Source organism: Xiphophorus maculatus, chromosome 21, assembly GCF_002775205.1.
Source record: "Xiphophorus maculatus strain JP 163 A chromosome 21, X_maculatus-5.0-male, whole genome shotgun sequence".
Lineage (NCBI taxonomy): Eukaryota > Metazoa > Chordata > Actinopteri > Cyprinodontiformes > Poeciliidae > Xiphophorus > Xiphophorus maculatus.
Window position 1 is genome coordinate 25,728,845 of NC_036463.1, and position 19,236 is coordinate 25,748,080.

The 19,236-nt window shown below is 41.2% G+C and overlaps 1 protein-coding gene across 8 annotated transcripts in view; it reads right to left on the reverse strand.

The window, feature by feature from the left end:
* Positions 1-287: 287 nt before the first annotated feature.
* The window catches only part of LOC102237216 (traf2 and NCK-interacting protein kinase-like), a 49,967-nt gene continuing 31,018 nt past the window's right edge, over positions 288-19,236 (reverse strand). The window contains exons 14-32 of one of the 8 annotated variants that reach the window (XM_023326142.1): positions 19,008-19,202; positions 17,706-17,990; positions 16,439-16,555; positions 15,823-16,062; positions 14,467-14,573; positions 14,277-14,392; positions 13,958-14,049; positions 13,781-13,804; positions 9,896-10,077; positions 9,702-9,816; positions 7,345-7,453; positions 6,486-6,662; positions 6,273-6,416; positions 5,153-5,287; positions 4,907-5,007; positions 4,564-4,713; positions 2,851-3,010; positions 1,674-1,813; positions 288-1,284 (exon numbers count right to left, since the gene is read on the reverse strand). In XM_023326142.1, coding sequence (XP_023181910.1) covers positions 1,201-1,284; positions 1,674-1,813; positions 2,851-3,010; positions 4,564-4,713; positions 4,907-5,007; positions 5,153-5,287; positions 6,273-6,416; positions 6,486-6,662; positions 7,345-7,453; positions 9,702-9,816; positions 9,896-10,077; positions 13,781-13,804; positions 13,958-14,049; positions 14,277-14,392; positions 14,467-14,573; positions 15,823-16,062; positions 16,439-16,555; positions 17,706-17,990; positions 19,008-19,202 — 2,673 coding nt within the window. In that variant the 3' untranslated portion in view covers positions 288-1,200. Of the gene's footprint in view, positions 1,285-1,673; positions 1,814-2,850; positions 3,011-4,563; positions 4,714-4,906; positions 5,008-5,152; positions 5,288-6,272; positions 6,417-6,485; positions 6,663-7,344; positions 7,454-9,701; positions 9,817-9,895; positions 10,078-12,553; positions 12,563-13,780; positions 13,805-13,957; positions 14,050-14,276; positions 14,393-14,466; positions 14,574-15,822; positions 16,063-16,438; positions 16,604-17,705; positions 17,991-19,007; positions 19,203-19,236 lie in introns of all 8 variants that reach the window. The other 7 variants (XM_023326140.1, XM_023326139.1, XM_023326146.1 and 4 more) reach the window with 7 other exon arrangements.

Genomic DNA, 19,236 nt, shown 5'->3' on the forward strand with positions numbered 1-19,236 from the left:
TTCTTCACATTCAAACCTTACAACGTAATTTTGTCTAGTTTCTAGTGTAAATATCTTAATAAACTTGAAATAAGACCAAACTAACTTCCAAGTGACTTTTCAGAATGAAATAGGAGCCAGTAATTCATTAATATTGATGAAAAAGTTCTAGTTTCATTGGTAACTTATTTCATTTATAACATGGGGAAACGTCATGGTAAATAATCTGTCAGGTGAACTAGAACTTTTTAAAGAATATTAAGGAATTAAATCAATTAAAAAGCTGATATTTCCTGCTGAAAATTGACTTGTAAGTTGGTTTTGTATTATTACAGGTTTACTAAGATATTTGCACTAGAAACTAGACTTTGTGTTTTTGCAGAGTTCAGATTGAAAGTTTGCTGCAGGTTTTTTATAATCGGTGATGGCTGAAACAGTGAAATGTTGCGACGTTCTTTTTGTGTTATGGTCGAAGATTTTCTGTCACTGTCCCTTTAAGATGGTCAGATTTGATGAGGAGGCGCCCAGAATCCAAATCATTTCATATTCTGGTGCGTTTTGTTTGTTGCTTCTTAAAGTTGTGCATTTCTAATCTAATCCTAAAAGTGAAACAAAAAGCATTTTCTCTCCCAGCAGTTTCTGCTCTCACATGTCAGCAATTCAGACAGAATCTAATAAAACAGAAATAATGAATCATCCTGGCTTTGTGAGATGAAAACAATCGTAAAATTGTGTGCATTTATGATCTCATCCTCAGGTGTTTTTTTGTCTAATGCTACTTTGTTTACTCACTAAACTACAGCCGTGGGGTTTTGCTGCAGCAGGCAGGCCTGTGTACTCGCAGTGTGAACACCCTGGATGAAAGTCACTGATGTGCTACACAAAGAGCTTCCCCACTCAAAGGCTACTGGTCAGGTCCTTAAAGGCTCCAGATCCACCCTCAGTCCGGCCCAGCAGGCCAAAGCGCCGACCTTGTGGGGTCACCTTCGCTCTGCAGGTTGTCACACCAACCACAGGACCTGCAGCGCCCCCTACAGCATGAGGATGTCTAAGTAGGGACACTCTGCTGTGGTTTAGCACCTCCTCCAGATGTGCAGTCCAGTCAGCAGCTTGTTGTTGTCGTCGTCCATGAGTACACACATACATATAAACACGCACAAACACCGTCCTCCATCGTCCCTCCGACGAAGGGGCGTGGCTCCCAGTGGGGGGCGGGGCAGGTTACCAGTTCATCATGGAGCTTCTGTTCAGGGTCATGAAGAAAACCTGGCTGCTGCCTCCAGAGCGGACCGAGGCGAAGAAAACCTGCAGAGAGCGAGGAAAACTTTAAAACCTGACAGCAGAAAGAAACCAAACATCATGAAACCTTCATGAGTGTCGATTTATAAACCTGGAAGAGTTTATGAGCGTTTGATTGGTCAGTATGGCTAGAAAAGATCTACTTAAGTTCAGTAAATTTACCTTTTAAAGGTGACCCATTATTATTATTTCCTGCTAAGTTATTCATAGTTAAATTTAAGTTCTAACAAAGTATTACATAAGAACGGCAAAAGGTAGAAGATTGGTAAGAATCAACCTATTTAGAGTCAAATTAACTGATTTATTTTTTAAACATTTACAGATGTTTAAAAACGTTTTGCTAGAATATAAATAATGCTAAATGAGAGTCAGATCTGAGCTGGTTTCAGACTCACTTTGTCGTTTCTCTCTGTCAAGAACTTGAGGCGCTGAGCTCGTTTGTGCATGAAAACGCCGTCGAGGTGTCCCGTCTCCACGGAGCGGATCTCGATGGCCTTCTCCCCCCAGCCCATGATCTGGTTGGAGTGGATGTAGGCTGCAGGATATACATAAATATACATGTAAATACACCAACATGGAGAGAGAAACCCAAAACAATCACTGCCACAGCTTCTCTCTATCGGACTCATCAGATCAGAGGTTTGATCTGAATGGATTATGATTTCATATCTGTAACTGATCAATACGACATTAACTGAATCCTTCCAGCTCTGGCAGAACAATAATCCGTCCAGTCAGAACCAGAAGCCTGACGCGACATCTAGAAGATGTTTATAATCCTGAGGAATGTGGAGCGACTTGGTTGTTTTGGGTGGAGTCCATATGAAAACAACACCGCCCTGTCAGGACGCGACTCTGCAGAAGAAGAGCAGGTTCGGCTCGAAACGCGACTTCCTCTGTTAGAAAACGTCTCTTGTTCCCTGAAGCCGTCTAAAGCAGACGTTTTTAAGAAAATCTAGAAAGTTTCACCTTGTGTTTAAAACAAAATCTACTATTTTTAATTTCTTTGTTGCAAACTGAAATATTCTTAAAAACATCTGGTTAACACACATCTTTGTTTCTCCTGTTTCCAACACTTTTTGTGGAGGAAACTAACCTGCACACCAACCCCATCCATACTGTGAAGCATGGTGGAGGCAGCGTCATGCTGTGGGATGGCTTTCTTCAGATGTATGGAGTTAAACCTAGAATGATCCTGGAGGAAAAGCTGCTGGAGGGTCAGCAGGACAACCAGCCTGAGGCATTATGGGATGTTTAAATCGTTAAAACGTTTCTAACCTCAGATATAAATCATCAAGTTTCCAGTTAGCACTGGGAGCACTGGGAGATGAGTTTGATCTTTTCACAGATTATCTGTCTCATTCCCTGCTATCATGACATGACAGATTCAACAAATATGTAAAAAAGTTACGTACTGCAGCTTTAAGGAGGAAGGTGAAATAAGTTCTCTGGCAGTATTTTAGACAGAATCTGTGTCTCTAACAGATTCTGTGTTAGAGACACATGAAGGATTGCAGCTCATTACGAATCAGGAAACATGTTTGTTTCTCTCTGTGTTTCTCTGTGACATACCGACGGATGTGGGCATCTCGCCCCACTGCAGCACCACGTCTTTGGTGATTCGGCCGTAGGTGTTGACGTAGACGCCCTCGTCCTCGTAGCACAGCAGCATCTCCATGCCGTCCGTCTTGGGCAGGACCACGATGGCGTGCGGGGTCACCTGACCCTGGATCTGTGGGGCAGCAGAGACGGGATGATGGGGGGAGGTGGAGAGAGAGGCGGCTCGCCATGGAAACGGACACAGCGTGACTCAACAGCGCCAAAAGGCGATGAGAGGCGGTTGCTATGGTCACCGTCTCCCTCTTCTCCTCATCCATCTCTGACTGAAACACCGCCAGGGTTAGAGGAGGACACTGACTCAACTGGCTTTACTGTCTCATTATGTTCTTGCTGACGCCGTTTTTGACTTAATGAAGTCGCAGGACTGTGCAAAAGTCTTGAGTCAAGCAGCTGATCAATGGCTCTGCATTCAGATGTTTCCTGTTTTTGTTCATTTTTGTCTTTAATCCATAAAATATGCATCATTCTTAAGTTGTAGGCCAAATTTTCACAGAGTAACTTAATAATAATCATCGTGTCGGAGCTAAAATAACAAACAGTGTTATCTTTGGGGGTGTGTACAAATCTAACTTAAAACTGGCTTTTGGTTCATTTCTTCAGCTTATGAGCCTTTTTATCTTATGACTCATGAAAAAGAGTTTGGGGATTACCAGCCTGAAAATGGTCATAGAAATTAAACCCAATCAAAATGTAAAGCAAAACTGGAGAAATACTGATGAAGACCAGCTTAAAAACCTCAAATGTGAAACAAAGAGGTTTGGATCAGGACTTAATCACAATAAAACACATTACTTCATGACTTCATCACCATTCAGTTGATTCATCCAGGGTTTGTCTGATTATGGATCTATTTCATATTAAATACTGTGTTTCTCTCTGATTTTAATAAATGAGTACAAGCTTTAAATTTTACTCCACACACACTAAACTTTTGACTTTTATTTACCTCTAGAGGCCAGACATAAGCCCTAAAATATAATTGTTTTGGGGCTAAATTCTTTTTACTTCTGTAGTTGCAGTTCATGTTTTATTCTATTCATAACAACCAAAACAATATTTTACTAAACTTTTTCACAATTTGTCACATCACAGCTACAAACTTCAATGTGTGTTTATGCAACAAACCAACACAAACTAGAGGAGGATTGTGAAGTGAAAGGGAAATAAGTCATGTATGAAAATTTTATATAAATAAGAAAATTTCATTTATTTAGATTCTGTCTTTCTGGTCAGGACTTTGTAGAAAGTCCTTTCACAGCATGTTTTTCAGGATTTGTTCCTAGAGCTGCTGAACATCTAAAACGTGAAACTTTGAGCTCAGGTCTGTCAGATTGGATGGAGAGCTTCTGTAAACATCTATTTTCAAAGACCAACGCTTCACACAGCAGCAGTATATTGATATTTAATCTCTCAACAGACTTCTGAAGCTAACTTCTTGAGGTTTATTTTATTACAGGGTATAGTAAAACAAATGTATCATTTCCCTCCCACTACTTGTGTTGATCTTTTACATAAAATCTCAAAATATTAAAAAGTTGTGCAAGGAGCTGTTTAGATTGGGGGACAGGTCCTTATAATTTAGGTAAATACATCTGTCCCCACATCAAACAAATACCAGAGTAGACACACACACACACACACACTCACACAATCTCTGTCACTTACATGTGAGGGGATGTAGATGTCATAAGGGTTTCCAGAATCCACATCAATCACATGGAAACCTACAGTGGAGCCATAGATGACCTTTAACCTTTGGCCCTCCTCCACAGTTAAATCCACCAGCAGGGGGCGATGTTGCAGATCGGTGAAAGACTGACAGGAAGAGAGGAAAGTGAGTGATTAGAAAACTGCCTATTGGTCTGAATATTCATTACATTCTCCTGTAAAGCATTTTAGTCAGTATTACTGACCTACTGACAAAAACTTTGAGCACTAAACTTCTGAATCTTACCAAATATTTCTGTGTCTTTACATCACAAATACAAATCAAGCCTTCTGTTATTACCTTAAAGGCCATAAATTTATGGTAAGGTTTTGGTGCCCAGGCGTAGATTTCCACTGAGTTTTTCAGAGCGATCACCAGGAATTTAATCCTCTCGTATTTCACTGCAGGAAAATATTTTAAAAAACACATTAGACAAGAAGAAAATAATAAATTGGTTCTTTTGAAAGTTTAATTTAAGTAATTTTAAATATAACGAAAACCTAATTGGGATTGTGTTTTTACTGGGTTTCTAAGCTGACAACGTACCGACTTCATAGTGGACGCAGCCCTCCAGCTCCCCCACTGTGATCCAGCCCTGCTTCTTCTCCACCTCCGGATCGTTGTGTAATATCCTGTTCCTCAGCCAGGACAGGTAGTAAACTCGCAGCTTGTTCTTCTTCCCTGCACAATCAGAAATTACAGGTTTATTTTCAACTTACCTGCAGATCCACCAAAGATTTAGAAATTTAGACGTGTTTTGAAGTTTTATTTATACTGTATACCAAGAGCAGTCCAGGCAAAGCCTCCAATGTAGCAACAGGCAGGGTTTTTCCCAGGTAGGACTGATGAGGGCAAGTTAAGACCTGATGAATTCACCAGTTAGTCTCTAAAGCAGTCAATTAAAAACCATCTGACTGCTGCAGTCCTTTTTACTGTGAAAAATTCATATTTTTCAAACTGTTATATTTCCATTTGGGTCTCAGTTCTTCTAAAAACAGCCCAAGTGCTTAAAATAAAACACCCAGTTGTATTTTAGCAATAAGCTAATATTTTTTGGTGTCTGGAAAACGAGCCGTTTTGAAAACTTTTCTAATGTAACGTCACAAATCAGCAGGCACGTCCTCTCATCTAGCAACCCCAGCTGAACCACCCCGTTCCCTAGCAACGCAAGCGGACCTCCAGCACGTTGGGTCAGCTGGTTTTAACGCTGTACAATGGCTGCTGGAAAAGACAAGTGTTTGTTTTTGACTTGCCATTCAGAATCCATTTGCTGATTTCTTGTTGGCTGTGGAGGAGGCTCTACTAATGCTTTTCAAAGATTTTATTTGTATAATTGTGCATCCGTTTGCAGTCATTTTCATGTGAACTATAAATGTTGAGTTGGGGGCGTGGCCAGCAGCAGTTTATGTGGATTTAAAGTGACAAGACGCCCTAAAACAGCTTGAAGTAAGCAGCACTGACCAGGCTGAAATCTCAGCTAAGAATAATTTTTTAATGAAAATGCTTTGTATAGGCCACAGACCTATTATAACCCGTTCAAAGAAGCATAATATGTCACCTTTAAAGAATAAAATAAACACATTTAATCTTAGCGTCCTAATTAAATGCTTTTGTTGGCTGAAACCTTTACGGAAGTTAGGCATCAAACATTAAAGGTCAGATTAACCTGAGATGGTGACCAGGACGTTGAGTCCCTCCAGGACGTCCATCTGCTGGAAGCGCCTTCGGTTAATCAGGTTGTAAACTTTTCCCTGGCCGCTTCGGTCCAGCAGCATTAGGCCGTTTTCTGTCCCCACCAGCAGATTCACTCCTGCAGAAAAAACTTTTTATTTCCTGCAGAAACATGTCGGTCCCTGCGCGGCGTCCGCCGGCGTCTCACCCCACAGAGCAGCGCAGAGGATCTCAGAGTTGAAGCGCTTCTTGTATTTCCTGATCTCAGGCGTGTCGCTGTGCGGCCGGATGTTCGTCGGGTTCACGTTGACCACCGAGATCTTCCGGGCCTCGTTGAGCCTCGCCTGCTCCTGCTCCTGTTTCAGCAGCTCATCAGCAAACAGCGCTGCAGAAAACACAAAAATGAACCTAATGAAACAAATCTGCTGTATACACACATTCAAATTTTTAGCAATTTTAAAATATATATATCTATTTATATAAAAACAATGATGCCTGTTTCTTTTAGCCCACTTGGCTTCACTTATGTATGTTTTTATGGCTAAATTGTACAGTGCTAATTTTCTGTAATCAGAACTGTGGCTATAATAATAATAATAATAATAATAATAATAATAATAATAATAATAATAATAATAATAATAATAATAATAATAATAATAATAATAATGGTGCGGTCTAAGAGAGAAATTCAAATGATTGATTTTTTGTAAACTTGCAGTTGCATGACGTTCAACATCTGTAGTCAAGTTTTCTTTATTGACTGTTAAGAAATGTTTAATTAATGCATTAGCTTCTGCTAATGCATTAATACACCATGCTGGAGTAGCGCTTTAGCGTTAGTGGAACTAATGTTTATGTGGTGCAGTTATTGGTGCCCATTATGTTAAGTAGGACATTAACACAGTTTTATGTTGTGAGTTCTAGGTTTCTCTGTGCTGTATTTATTGTCGGCTTTTTAAAAATAACTACAGACGGCTGAAGATATCATCATGTTGGAAAAGTAAGAAATGTTTAGTTCCTCTCCATGAAGGAGTCGAGGACGAAGCCGGTGAGCTGAATCGTACCTGCAGCAGAGTTTTTCTCATCGTCTTCGGTCGGCGAGGTCCCGTACACCCGGGGGTCAACGAACGGGGTGAAGGACGCCTTGGAGCCGCCGCTGCCTCCCATCCCGTACTGCAGAGCACAGAAACACAGCAGACACTCAGATCTGATCAGCAGTCAGGACTCAAAATAAAGAAAACATGGGGTTAATTAAAAGCTATGCTAAGTTGTTTCCTTTATTTTGTCAGAAAAATGGTGGGAACGTCCTGGTTCAGAGGCTGGAAAACTGAAAGATGGAGGAAAAGAAGGAGAGAAGATGGAGTATAATTAAATCATTTGTGATCAAAATAAACTTTTGCTAAAGATTTTTCCCCTAAAATAAGTTTAAATCATGCAAATGTCTACTTAAATGTTGCCAGAGATTAAACATGAAGGTGGAATGAAATATAATCCTAGAAGAAACAGGACTAACTCCCCAGTGGCACAGCAGCTCCCTCTAGTGGTACAGAGAGGAACAGTTGAGAATTACAGTAGTAGCTGCTACAAGGTAAAAGCTGCACACCCTCCTCCTGTTATTGGGGTAAAACCAGCAGGTCTGATGATGGGGTTTGTTTGGTTGGGTTGACCTTCATAAACTGGTTCAACTGATAGTTTCACTTAAAACATGGAGAAAATGTCACAAGTGAAATAATCTGCCAGTGGAACCAAAACAAGCTCCTGTGTAAATGAACTAAAACTAGACTAAACATTTGGTAGGATTTTGTATTTCTGCATTGTTTACACCTTGCAGATCTTTAATCCAACATTAAAATATGTTTGATTTAAACACCAACGAGGTTTTATTCTAGTTTTTGCTTCTGCTTGTTGTCTTCTGTCTCCATCTGTTTGTTTTTGTTTAACCAGAACGATGAAAATCCTCCTTATGGCCAGAAATGAACTGATGGTGCTGAAGGTAACGTTCCACCCGGTTCAGACGCTGCCGTGTTTGTTGGAGGGGTCAGTGGTCAGGTGATGATGTGGGTCAAAGGTCAAAGGGTTGGACAGGGTGACGGAGGTTTGTCATAAGGGCCGGGTTCTGCTCCACCTACTTGAACCAAGGAGGCGCGGCCCAGGGTGGAGGTGCTTTGTTGCACCAGATCTGGGAGGTTGGTGTTGCCAAGGAACGGATTAGCGCTGCCATGGTAACTGTTGCCAGGGGCAGAGCTCCGCCTCCGTCCCCTAAACCTCTGGAAGAAGAGAAGAGAAGGGGGCGTGGCCCCTGAGCGGCGAGGCGGTGATGGAGGTCAGGCTGCCGGCGGTGGAGTTTATTTCAGGAGAAAAAACCTCCATCATGTTAAAGACGAGCTGCAGGTCCAGAGTTTGGGTCAGAATAAAACTGGTAACGTCTGAAGTAAAACCAATTAAAATCTTTGGAAAAAGCTTCAAATATCAACATTCAGGATTTAACTGAATGTTTAAACTAATGTTTCATTTCTTGAATCAGATCAGATCCACAGTGTTTCTGCAGGTTCACTAAACCAAATGTAAGATTTTTCAAGACCAAAATGAGTGAAATTTATTACCTGTGTCATAACAGAAACAAATAAAAAACTATTGATGAAGAATTGGTTCTCCTTTAGAAAGTAACTACAGTCTTCCTTTAGTTGAAGATATGAGCTACATTTCTTTTTAATCTTTTTCCCTATTTGCTGCAGAAATGACCAAAAACATTGGGTCTAAGTGATGCTAACTCCCACCAACAGGTGGCAGTATTTCTTCTACTGCACTGCTGACTCAGCCTGATTTGATGCCAGGTTATATAGTCTGAGCGATGTGGAGACGCAAGTCATTTCCTGACATACATCAAATATTGTAATATTTCTAGTAAATATTTCTAAATCACAAAATCAGTGAATTTATTTGCTAAAAATTCCAAAAACAAAAGCAAAATCCTGGGGGAACCGATCAGTGTCAAAAGACGTTAAATATTATTTAACTGGCAATAAATTCACATAAAAAAGCTAGTTAGTTAGCTAGCGTATATTAGCAGGTAGCTGGCTCCACGGCCACACAATGCAGATTCCTGCATGCGACTCAAACGTTTACCTGACAGAAAAAACACACAGGAAAGACTAGGACAAACTTTAAGACCTGTGATTAATGTATTTAAGGCCAACTTACATTTAATTAATGAATCCAGGACATTTTAAGGCCTTAATTTTAGATAAATTAATTTAAGACTTTTTGTGGATGCACAGCCACCCTGAATCCAGAGGCTGATAATGAGGTCAAACTGACGGCGCTCATGGGCTGTGCTAACGACCCGAACCCAGACGGGAACCAGAACATCTTGGCCGGGTCGGAGTTTAACCTGGAGTCAGCGCTGAAAGCTGCGACTCACCTCCCGCATCATGAGCGTGCTGTCCTGCGTGCCGTCTCCGTACGGGTCACCGTGGGCGTCGTTATGACCTCCCATCACGCCGAAGGACTCGTTGGTGCTCTGACTCGCCGGAGGCCTGAAGGTCAAAAGGTTAAACTCCAGTTTTAGCTCCGTTCATTTGGTTCGCTCTCTTTAGGAGATCTGGTGTTACTCACATAATCCGCGGTATGTCGCTAACGGCCACCGATCCATCATTAGCCCCGCCCTCTCCCTCCTCATCCTCGCTGCTGTGCGACTCCTCGCTGGATGAAGAGTAGTCCGTGACCTTGACCGGCGGACGGCTGGTCTCCTCTCCCTGCCGCAGCTCTCTCAGCTCTTTGGCCAGAGCCGTCAGGTCCTGCAGGACGAAATACCGACTGTTACTGAGTCTGGAGTAACAGGAACCGAACTCCAGTAAAATATTATTATCATGTTGCCTTCAAACCCTGAAAGGACAGCAGATGTACCTACATGTCTGTTTCATAAAATGACCACAAAGCCAGAACCTGAGAGCTAATTTTATATTTTAAATCCAAACAAACCTGATCAATAAGCGGAGAGAAGAGTTCTTAGTAAGAAAGTATTTTTCCAATAAAAATCATTGATAATTTCTTTAATATTTCATTGGACTGCAGTTTTTTAAAGAATCACATCAGGGGCTTTAAGAGCCTCAATGTATCTTTGACTGCAGCAAAAAATAAAATTAAAAAGAGCCTGAAAGGAATTTAGTTACTGCCTGAACTTTCTGCTACATTTATAACATTTACAGGTTACTTTGCAGAACTTACCCATATTTGCTACTTTCCCAAACTTTCACACGACTTTTCTGGAGTTTACAACTCATGTTTTAGTTTTCAGGTTGTTTTGTGTAAGTTCCTGGAAAGTGACCTATAAATTATTAACATTATTAAGGTATGAAAAATAGATACTTTACATGTCCTGTGTGGGTTTTAGAAAGTAAGATGTAAGCTTTGGAAAGTAACCTGCATGTTCCACTAAATCAACCTGCAAATTGACCTTAACATTCTTAAAACCTTTGCATTCCTGGCAGGTTTGAGAAAATATAACTTAAACTCAAAATTTCCCATAAAGTTCCAGGAAAGTAACCTATTAGTTCCTAATGAGTTCCTGAAAATGTTTGCTTTTAAATTCCATAAAAGATTCTGGAAAGTTCCAGATAATTAACCTTCGCTGTTTTAGTAAGTTCTGGAAAGTAACACTGAAATTAAATAGTTCAGCAGAATATTGTGCAGGTTTTAGGAAGTAACTACATGTTTTGGAAAGTAACCTGTCAGTTCCAGCTGATTTCCAGGTAACAATCTGCAAATCAACCTTAAAATTATGAGTTTGCATTCTTGGTAAGTTGAAGAACGTAACATTTAACCTTTAAGTTCTGAGAAATTAAGTCTAAAGTTTTACGGATAACAAAAATGAACATTAGAAATTTACTGGTAAGTTTAGGAAAGTAACTTGTATTTTAGGTTCAGAAAAGTAACTTATTTGTTCCAAACAAATTCCTGAAAATGATCCTTTAGAATCCATAAAAGACTATTGTAAGTTCTGGAAAGTAACATTTAGTGTTGGAACAATCCAGCAGGCAAAACGGACCGGAGCATCACAGGTCTGGGAGACGCCATGCAGGTTGATAAACGTCCGTTTAATGTTCTGATGTCTGTCATGACGGGGCAGCAAGCAGGAGGAGAGAACATGACGGGAGTCGAACTACAGACCATGCCTTGCTCTTACGGCTCAGAGAACTTCAAACCCACATTTTACATCCAGCAGCCACAGAGAAATAAACTGAGATGCAACGACTGGATTATAGTGTAATGCATCTGCTGCCATGTTGCAGCAGGATTTAGAAATAAATCTGCAAATTTATCCTAAATTATAACATAAAACAGCAGAAATTAAAATATTATTTATCTGAATGTACCGAAAATGTCCTAAAATATGGGTTGAATAAAAAGTAATCAGTAAGTAAATATATTAACAAATTAATTTATTCTGTGTAAAAATATGAATCATTATGAAACAGTTACAGACAAAAACAAGTAAGGAAACAATTTAACTATTTAACTATATCTTAATGTTTTGTTTATTTATTCCAAAAATTTTAATCATAAAAAGTTAAGAAAGATAAAAGAAATTATGCAATAAAAAAATTATACTTGTAATAAAAGAAAATCTGTATTATTTCACATTAAATATTAAATCTTTTTATTCTTTATTTAGATTTTGGAATGAAGTAAATTGCAATTTTGAGAGTTTAACAGCTTATTTTGTATAATATTTTATAATTACGATTAAAGAATAATAATGACCAATAGTAATTGATTATGAATTTAAATGTTGTAATTTTGACATATTATTTCTGTAAGAAAAAAATCTAAAATATTAAACTAATATTAAAAACTCTTAATTAAAACTCCAGATTTTCTAAACAGAAATTCATAAATTAATGTGAAAGTAATTCAATAAAATAGACCATATGTTCTGAAATTAAGCAAATAAAAAGTAAAATAAATTGGACTTTATTTTTATCTAAATAAAATAAATAATAAATAAACTGATGTTTTTTTAAATTAAAGATAAGTAGAGAAATTCAGGCTACTTGATTTTTTTCACAGATTATTAAGTTATTATTGTGGGTTTTAATTGAAATCCTTCCTGTAGCAACATGGCGGCGGTTCTGACGCATCACAGCATAAAAACAGAAGCAACCAGAGAAAAATCCACTCTAAAATATCACAGCAGGAAGTGGACAAAGTGGGCGGGGCTTCGGTGAGGTTGGTGGGAGGAGCTTAGGGTGGGGGAGGGGTGAGTAATCTTACCAACTCCTCCTGATGAGAAAGAGAGGGAGGGTAAAATGGAGGAAGAAAGAGAGAAAGAGTGACGTGAAAATGAACCATGGCAGCAGAGGTGAAAAACGTGACGTTTCCACTGAGGGATACGACAGGAAGTCACATGACTCCAACAGCAACTGACCAAAGGTCGACTTCCTGTCTGACAAAACAGGAAAATATTTCAGCAGCAAAACTTCAAAGGGAAGGAAAGAAAAAAGAGGAATAACTGGGTGAAAAGCTGGAAGAAATCTCTCCTTTTTTCTCTAAACTAAAATAAGTAACAAAATATGGAAAATGAAAATAAGTTCCACAAAAAGCTCAAAAAATTTAGAAAATTACCAGAGAGGCAACAATCACATAATTTGGTACAATAAAAAAATTATATTCTCCATAAAGTAAAAATGCTTTCAAACTGAGGATTAATTTTCATCCTTTCATAAAGCAGATTTATGTTCGAAAAAGGAAAATAATTGTAACAAAACATCTTTGAAGCAGAATTTAAGAAATGGTAAATGTAGAAATTAAATGTACTAAAGTTTAGCTAATTTAAAAAAATAAATGTCTTTTTTACTCCAGAAGTGATTTTATGATTTTATTGTTTATTAATTGTACTTTATTACATTATTTATGTTATTGTATATATATTATTTTATTACAGATTTCATTATTGATATTTTGCTCCACAATAAACTATAAATGTAATATTTCTAATTGAAACTTATAGAAATATTTATTTTACCTGAATGTGAGACCGACCAAGGGCTTTTGGAGCGTTTTTAAAAAATGTTTAATAATAATGAAATGCAGATTTTTAGGCTTTTGTTTGTTTGTTTACGCTGAAATTAAAAAGGAAGCAAAAAACATAATTAATCCAACAAATATCTACTATTCATAAACTGCAATCAGGGCTAAAAATAATCAGCGTGGGGACCACAAATGGCCCCCGAACCTCAACTTTAGAAACCCACAAAAGCTCAACGTTGCTATGCTAACACAGATTTTCACCCAGTTATGTTTCTTTTTGTTCCACACAGTTCAATCATCGGGACAGAATCGGTCAAACATTCCCAGGAACAGGAAAAGGTGAGCATGGCATGCCTGAGGGACGCGTGGACGTCAGTGAGGACAAAAACACGAAAAGACAAAAACACGAAAAGACGAAAAGATGAAAAGACGAAGATAAGACAGGGTGGAAAGAGGAGAAATGCCACTGACCTCGTCTAAAGCTTTCTTATAACTCTGAGGGACGACAGAAGGACAGATGGGGGACAGGATGAGAGGAGAGACAGAGCGGTCAGCCCGTCGCACAGAGTTGAGTTCATGGGACTCACACACACACACACACACACACACACAGACACGTTAGCGTTAGCTTCAGCTGGGAGCGCTCACCGCGGGCCGGCTGGGCCGGGTCAGCTCTCTGCTGTCGTCTTTGGCGTCGTGGGAGGAAAGCGTGGAGCCGTCGGTTTTAGCAGTAGAGTTACCTGAAGACAGAAACAAAGAAATAATTAATAGTTAATCCAACTTTAAGTTGATTTAGTTTTAAATGTAATCCAGTTTAAAAGTTGAACCCGTTTAAAATTAATCAAGTTTTAAAGTTGAACCAGTTTCATAGTTAATCCAGCTCTAATTTAATCCAGATTAAGTGTAATCCAGCCTACAGAGACTCCAGCTTCATAGTTAATCCAGATTAAGTGTAATCCAGCCCCACCTCTCTCGTTGGAGCCTCCCTGGGAGCTCGGGGTGCTGGAGCTGGAGGAGCTGCCGCTGCTCGTCCTCTTCAGAGGCGTTTCCATGGAGATGTCGGTCCGCCTCAGGTCAGGGTTGCTACGGTAACAGACACAGCGTCAGTCGTTGAAAGGAAGTGGTTCGGGTGGCGGCGGGACGGTTCCGGGCCGTACCTGGCCCGGATGAGGTGCGCTCCGGCCCGCGGGCCGAGGCCCGGTCCGTTTCCTGGAGAGTTCTTCCGGACCAGAGCCGGGGAGATGGAGGTGGTCCGCTGAGGAACCTGGAAACACAAACACACTCCGTTAATCCTCTGGGCCTGGACAGGACCTGGACCGGATCTGGACAGGACCTGGACCAGATCTGGACCGGATCTGGACCGGACCAGATCAACAGACTCACATGTAGTTTCTGGTTGATTATTTCTTTGTTGTAAAAATAATTCTAGATGTTAAACTTTCAGATTTTTTATGGGTTCAGCAGTTTGTGGAAAACCGGCCAGAACCTCTGATCCAATCAGCTGTTTCTGTTTTGTCTATTGGACCAGATGAGCGACGTTTGGAGAACCATACAGCTTGGTCAGACACTGCTGTGGGACGCTAACTTCAACCAGCCAATCCGAAGTCAGCTCACCGGGTTTCTGAGGTCAGAGGTGATTCTGTTCGTTAAGGTCAATCCGTCCTCCAGAGGTCATAACGACATCCGGCAGGAGAAAATCTGGTTGTTTTTATTTTATATATATATTTTTTTCAATTAGTAGTAAGTTTATATATATATTTTATTATTATTTAGAGTGTGTTGGTTTTTTTAAATGATTTTTATTATATTTTATTGACCTTTTATTTTTATAAATTTTTAAAATCTGGTTTTTATTATTATTTTTACTTTACTTCAAGTATTTAGTATTAATATTATTATTATCTTATTTTATCTATAGATAAAATAAGCATTCTTGTTTATTTTATTCTTATTATGACTGTTATCTATTTACTTTTTAATTTTCTTGTGTTTCTTAACAATAAATGTTATTTTATTATATAATTTTATTTTTCCAGAGTTGTTTTATTATCAGTATTAGTATTTTATTAGTTGTTTATTAGCTGATATTTTATTTTTTGTTCGTACAATGAGGTCGATGTCGTCCCACAGCATCACACTGCCTTCACCAAAAGCCACATCTTGTGTCTTCATCAAACCAAATAACCAGAAACATTTAATAGTAAAATGAACTTTTAGGTTTCACAGAGACGATTTGATAAGTTTTTGTTTTATGCATACAAATAAATAATCAACCAATTAAAGTTTTACAGTCTGATGCTGAAATGACCAGATTCAGTTAAAAAACTGCTTAACAGTAAAGATTCTTCATTTGTTATCACTAAAACGAGCATCAACAGTCGTGGGTTCACAGAAACAGAAACGACAGAGACAGGAAGCCGTGCAAACAGACGTGACAAGCGAATCCAGAACACCGGGTTCAGAACGCGAAGCTGGGCTCATGCAGCCTGCAGCAGCCGGCGGCATGCAGAGACCTTGGGCGGCATGTCGTCGTCCTGCCGCAGCCAGGAGCTGCGGTCCAGCTTGTCGAGGGGGGGCGCCAGGCGGGACAGCGGCGGGGGAGGGGGGGTGTCGGACGTGGGGTCGGAGTTCTGCCGGGGCATGGGGGGCCGGGAGGGGGAGGGCGAGGCGGAGGCGGAGGACACGCCGTGGGGGTCGTACAGGGACTGGGAGCCCGACAGGCCGTGACTCTTTACCTGGACCAGGTGAGCCATCTGAACACACACACACACACACACACACCCACACACACACACACACACACACATACAGGCAGGAGACAGGTAAGGTGGAGGAGGAAGAGCAGGAGGAGTTAGCATGTGATCAGGAAGCAGGAAGGAGTGAAGAAGGAGAGGAAACGCTTCAGGAAGAGAACCAGTAGCTAACCAGACTGGTCAGACTGGGTCAGACTGGTCAGACTGGGTCAGAACTAGATAACCCTCTGAACCCATGACCAGACAACTGCTGCCTGTTACCATGGAGATAAACGTTCTCCAGACAGACGGGGAACCGAGTTCTACACAACACCAGAAATAACAGGTTCTAACATCCAATAAATCCCCCCCCTCCCAGTGTACTGTGACCTCTGACCTGTGGCTCTACGGAGCGGTGCATGGGCGGCGTCCTGGCCTGCTGGATCCCTCCGCTGCTGAAGGACTCGGATCGGGGGGGCAGGGCCGGGTCGGAGATCCGGTTGGAGACTTTATGCTGCAACGCAGGAGAATCCTGTCTGTTCATCTTATAATGCTCCTCCACCTGACGAACAGCAGACCGCCGTCACTCAGCGTCACGACAACATGTCTCAGCTGGCGTTAGCTCATCTTTTACTAGGTTTACCTCTGATTTTCTCAGCTAGTTTGTGAGTTTATTCATGTAAAAAGGTTAAAATATGAATATCTTTCACTTTCTAGCAGTCTGGAGGCCAGATTGTTTTCCAGCAATAAAATAAATAAACTTCCTCCTAAACTGAGCTCAGTCTTTGTGGAAAGTTTCCCTCCCTGTCAGGCTGTGATGAGGGTAGACCTTCCTGCACAGAGACCAGCTGTAAATAGCTGCAGATGCCCTACATCTGTCCAGCAGCGGCCACTAGGGGGCAGGCCTGCAGATCTGCCCTAAATGGGGTTTTCACATGCTGTCGCCTCCATTTAGAGGGTTATTCTCCCTGAGCTGCTCTATGGACAGACGGCACCTAAACAAAACAAACATCACAGAGAGAGAGAAACCTGGAGTGGAGGAAGAACCCTGAAGGAGGAAACGTGAGATCAGCTGTAGAAGTTAGTTCCTGTTAGACATCAAAACAAACATCATGCATTAAAACACCTTTAATCCCATTTTAGTGGGAGATGAAGAATCCAGTGAGCAGAAATAAAGAAGGTTAGAAGGTTTGAGAAGGAACGAAAATGTTTTCAGTCTTAATCTGACGCTTTGAAGGACGTTGGACCAATTTATAAATTAAGAAACATTTAGTTTTATGTCCATAAATGGAGATGAATCACTGCTGTCATCCAAAGACTGAACAAACGCCATATTCTTCACCAAAACATCCTTAAAGGTGACCTATTATGCTTCCTTGAACCGGTTCGGATCGAAAATGTGCATTTTGCATAGTAGGTCTCCTTTAAAACCACCCTGAACGTAGAGATTACCGAAGATCAGAGGTTTTGTTGAGGAAAAGTCGGACAGAGAATCCAGAACGTTCAGCTGAAGGCAGAAAGTTTTTAAGGAACAAAAATCACCATGTGAGCCACGGCGGCCAGAGTTAGAGGGTGTGAGTAGACCTGGTTAGAGAAACAAAGCTGTTAATGGGGTTAGGGTCCGATAAGGTCCGGTGGGCGGTTCTGTTCGGCTCCAGACTGACCCGGCGGGCGGGGCTCCGGCCCCTGGAGTCCGGCCGTGTGGGACTCTGGCCCCGCACGGCCGGCTCCGGCTTCGGCTCGGGCAGGCAGGTGATCCGGATCCTGGGCTGGTTCGGGTGGTCCCTGGTCGGGCTGACGTGGACCGGGTAGGACGGGGGGCGGGGCCTGGGCGGCCGGTAACCCGGCAACAGCAGCAGGTTGTCCATGTTGACGTCCCGCGTCTCCATGAAGGAGTGGTACTTCTTGGCCGGGATGCGAGGCGAGTTGCTCTGAGCGCGGCGCATCACCTGGAGGGCAGCCAGTTTACAGGAAGGCACTGGGGTCAAAGGTCAGGGCTGACATTAAAACCCAGGACGGAGTTTAACTGTTTTTACCTGAAATTCCTCCAGACATTTTCATAAACAGCCTTATTTTAATTAAAACATGGAAACAATAAAAACTTTCCGATATTGAAGAGGTCGACGTTCCTGAAACATTTTGGTTAAATTTAGTTTTTAATTTTATCTTCCTGCTGGAAAACCCATTTATTAAGTGAATTGTTCAATAATTTAAACAATCGTTTTAAAAATAATCACCTCTTCAACGGCTCAACATGCAAAGGAAGGAAGAAGATGGAAAGAAAGAAAAATGGAAAGAAAATAGAAGAAGGAAAGTGACAAAGATGGAAATAATCTTTCTTTCCATCTTTACAGTGAATCAGGAATCAGTTAAAGTCTGTAAAACCAAACGGAACCAAATCTAAATGAAGCTGAAGAGTTTCGCTTTTAAAGGCTCTTTTTGATGCCTTTTATTCCTCCGTCTGCTGACTAATTCAAAATGCCACTTTCCAAATGTTTATCTGCAAAGAAACGTGTTTATTGGTGGAGTTTCCCTCCATGCAGAGCGGAGCTCTTTAATTTCATCTGTGAAGAGAAAATAAAGGAATAAAAAAGCGTTTGGTTCATCACAGTCGCCGCCTGAAGGGAAGAAAATCAACCAAGAACTGGAGTCCAGTTTCCTCTAGAGCTGTGGATCTGATCCTGTGGATTAAAAACAAACTAAATGTTTCCAGCTCTTCCTCGTCTCGTTGTTTACTCTACAAACTGCTGGAAAACAGAAACGCTGAATCACAGGAGGAAAGTGAACATGAAGTCGTTCTTAAGGTTGTTTCTCATTAAAACATTCAACATTTAAAATATTCTTTTCTAAGCTGATCAAGTCATCTGCATGGAAATACAGTTTCCCCAGACGCCCCTGTTTCCTGTCCCGGCCTCATAGTGAAGGGCCCCGGCCCCCCGGCGGCCCCCCGGGCCCCTGCAGGTTACCTCTTTGGCCCAGGCGGGTTTGTCGTTGCTGCTCGGCGCCTGGTCCTTGTAGTGGTACAGCTGCTTCTTGTCCTGCGGCGGCCGCGGCGGCTCCTGCTGCTGCTGCAGCGACACCAGGTAGGCGCGCTCCTGCTGCAGCTGGCGCTGCAGCCGCTCCGCCTGCCGCTGCTCCTCGATCTGCTTCCTCTTGTACTCCTGCAGACGGAAAGAGGCGGCAGGAGGTGTTGCT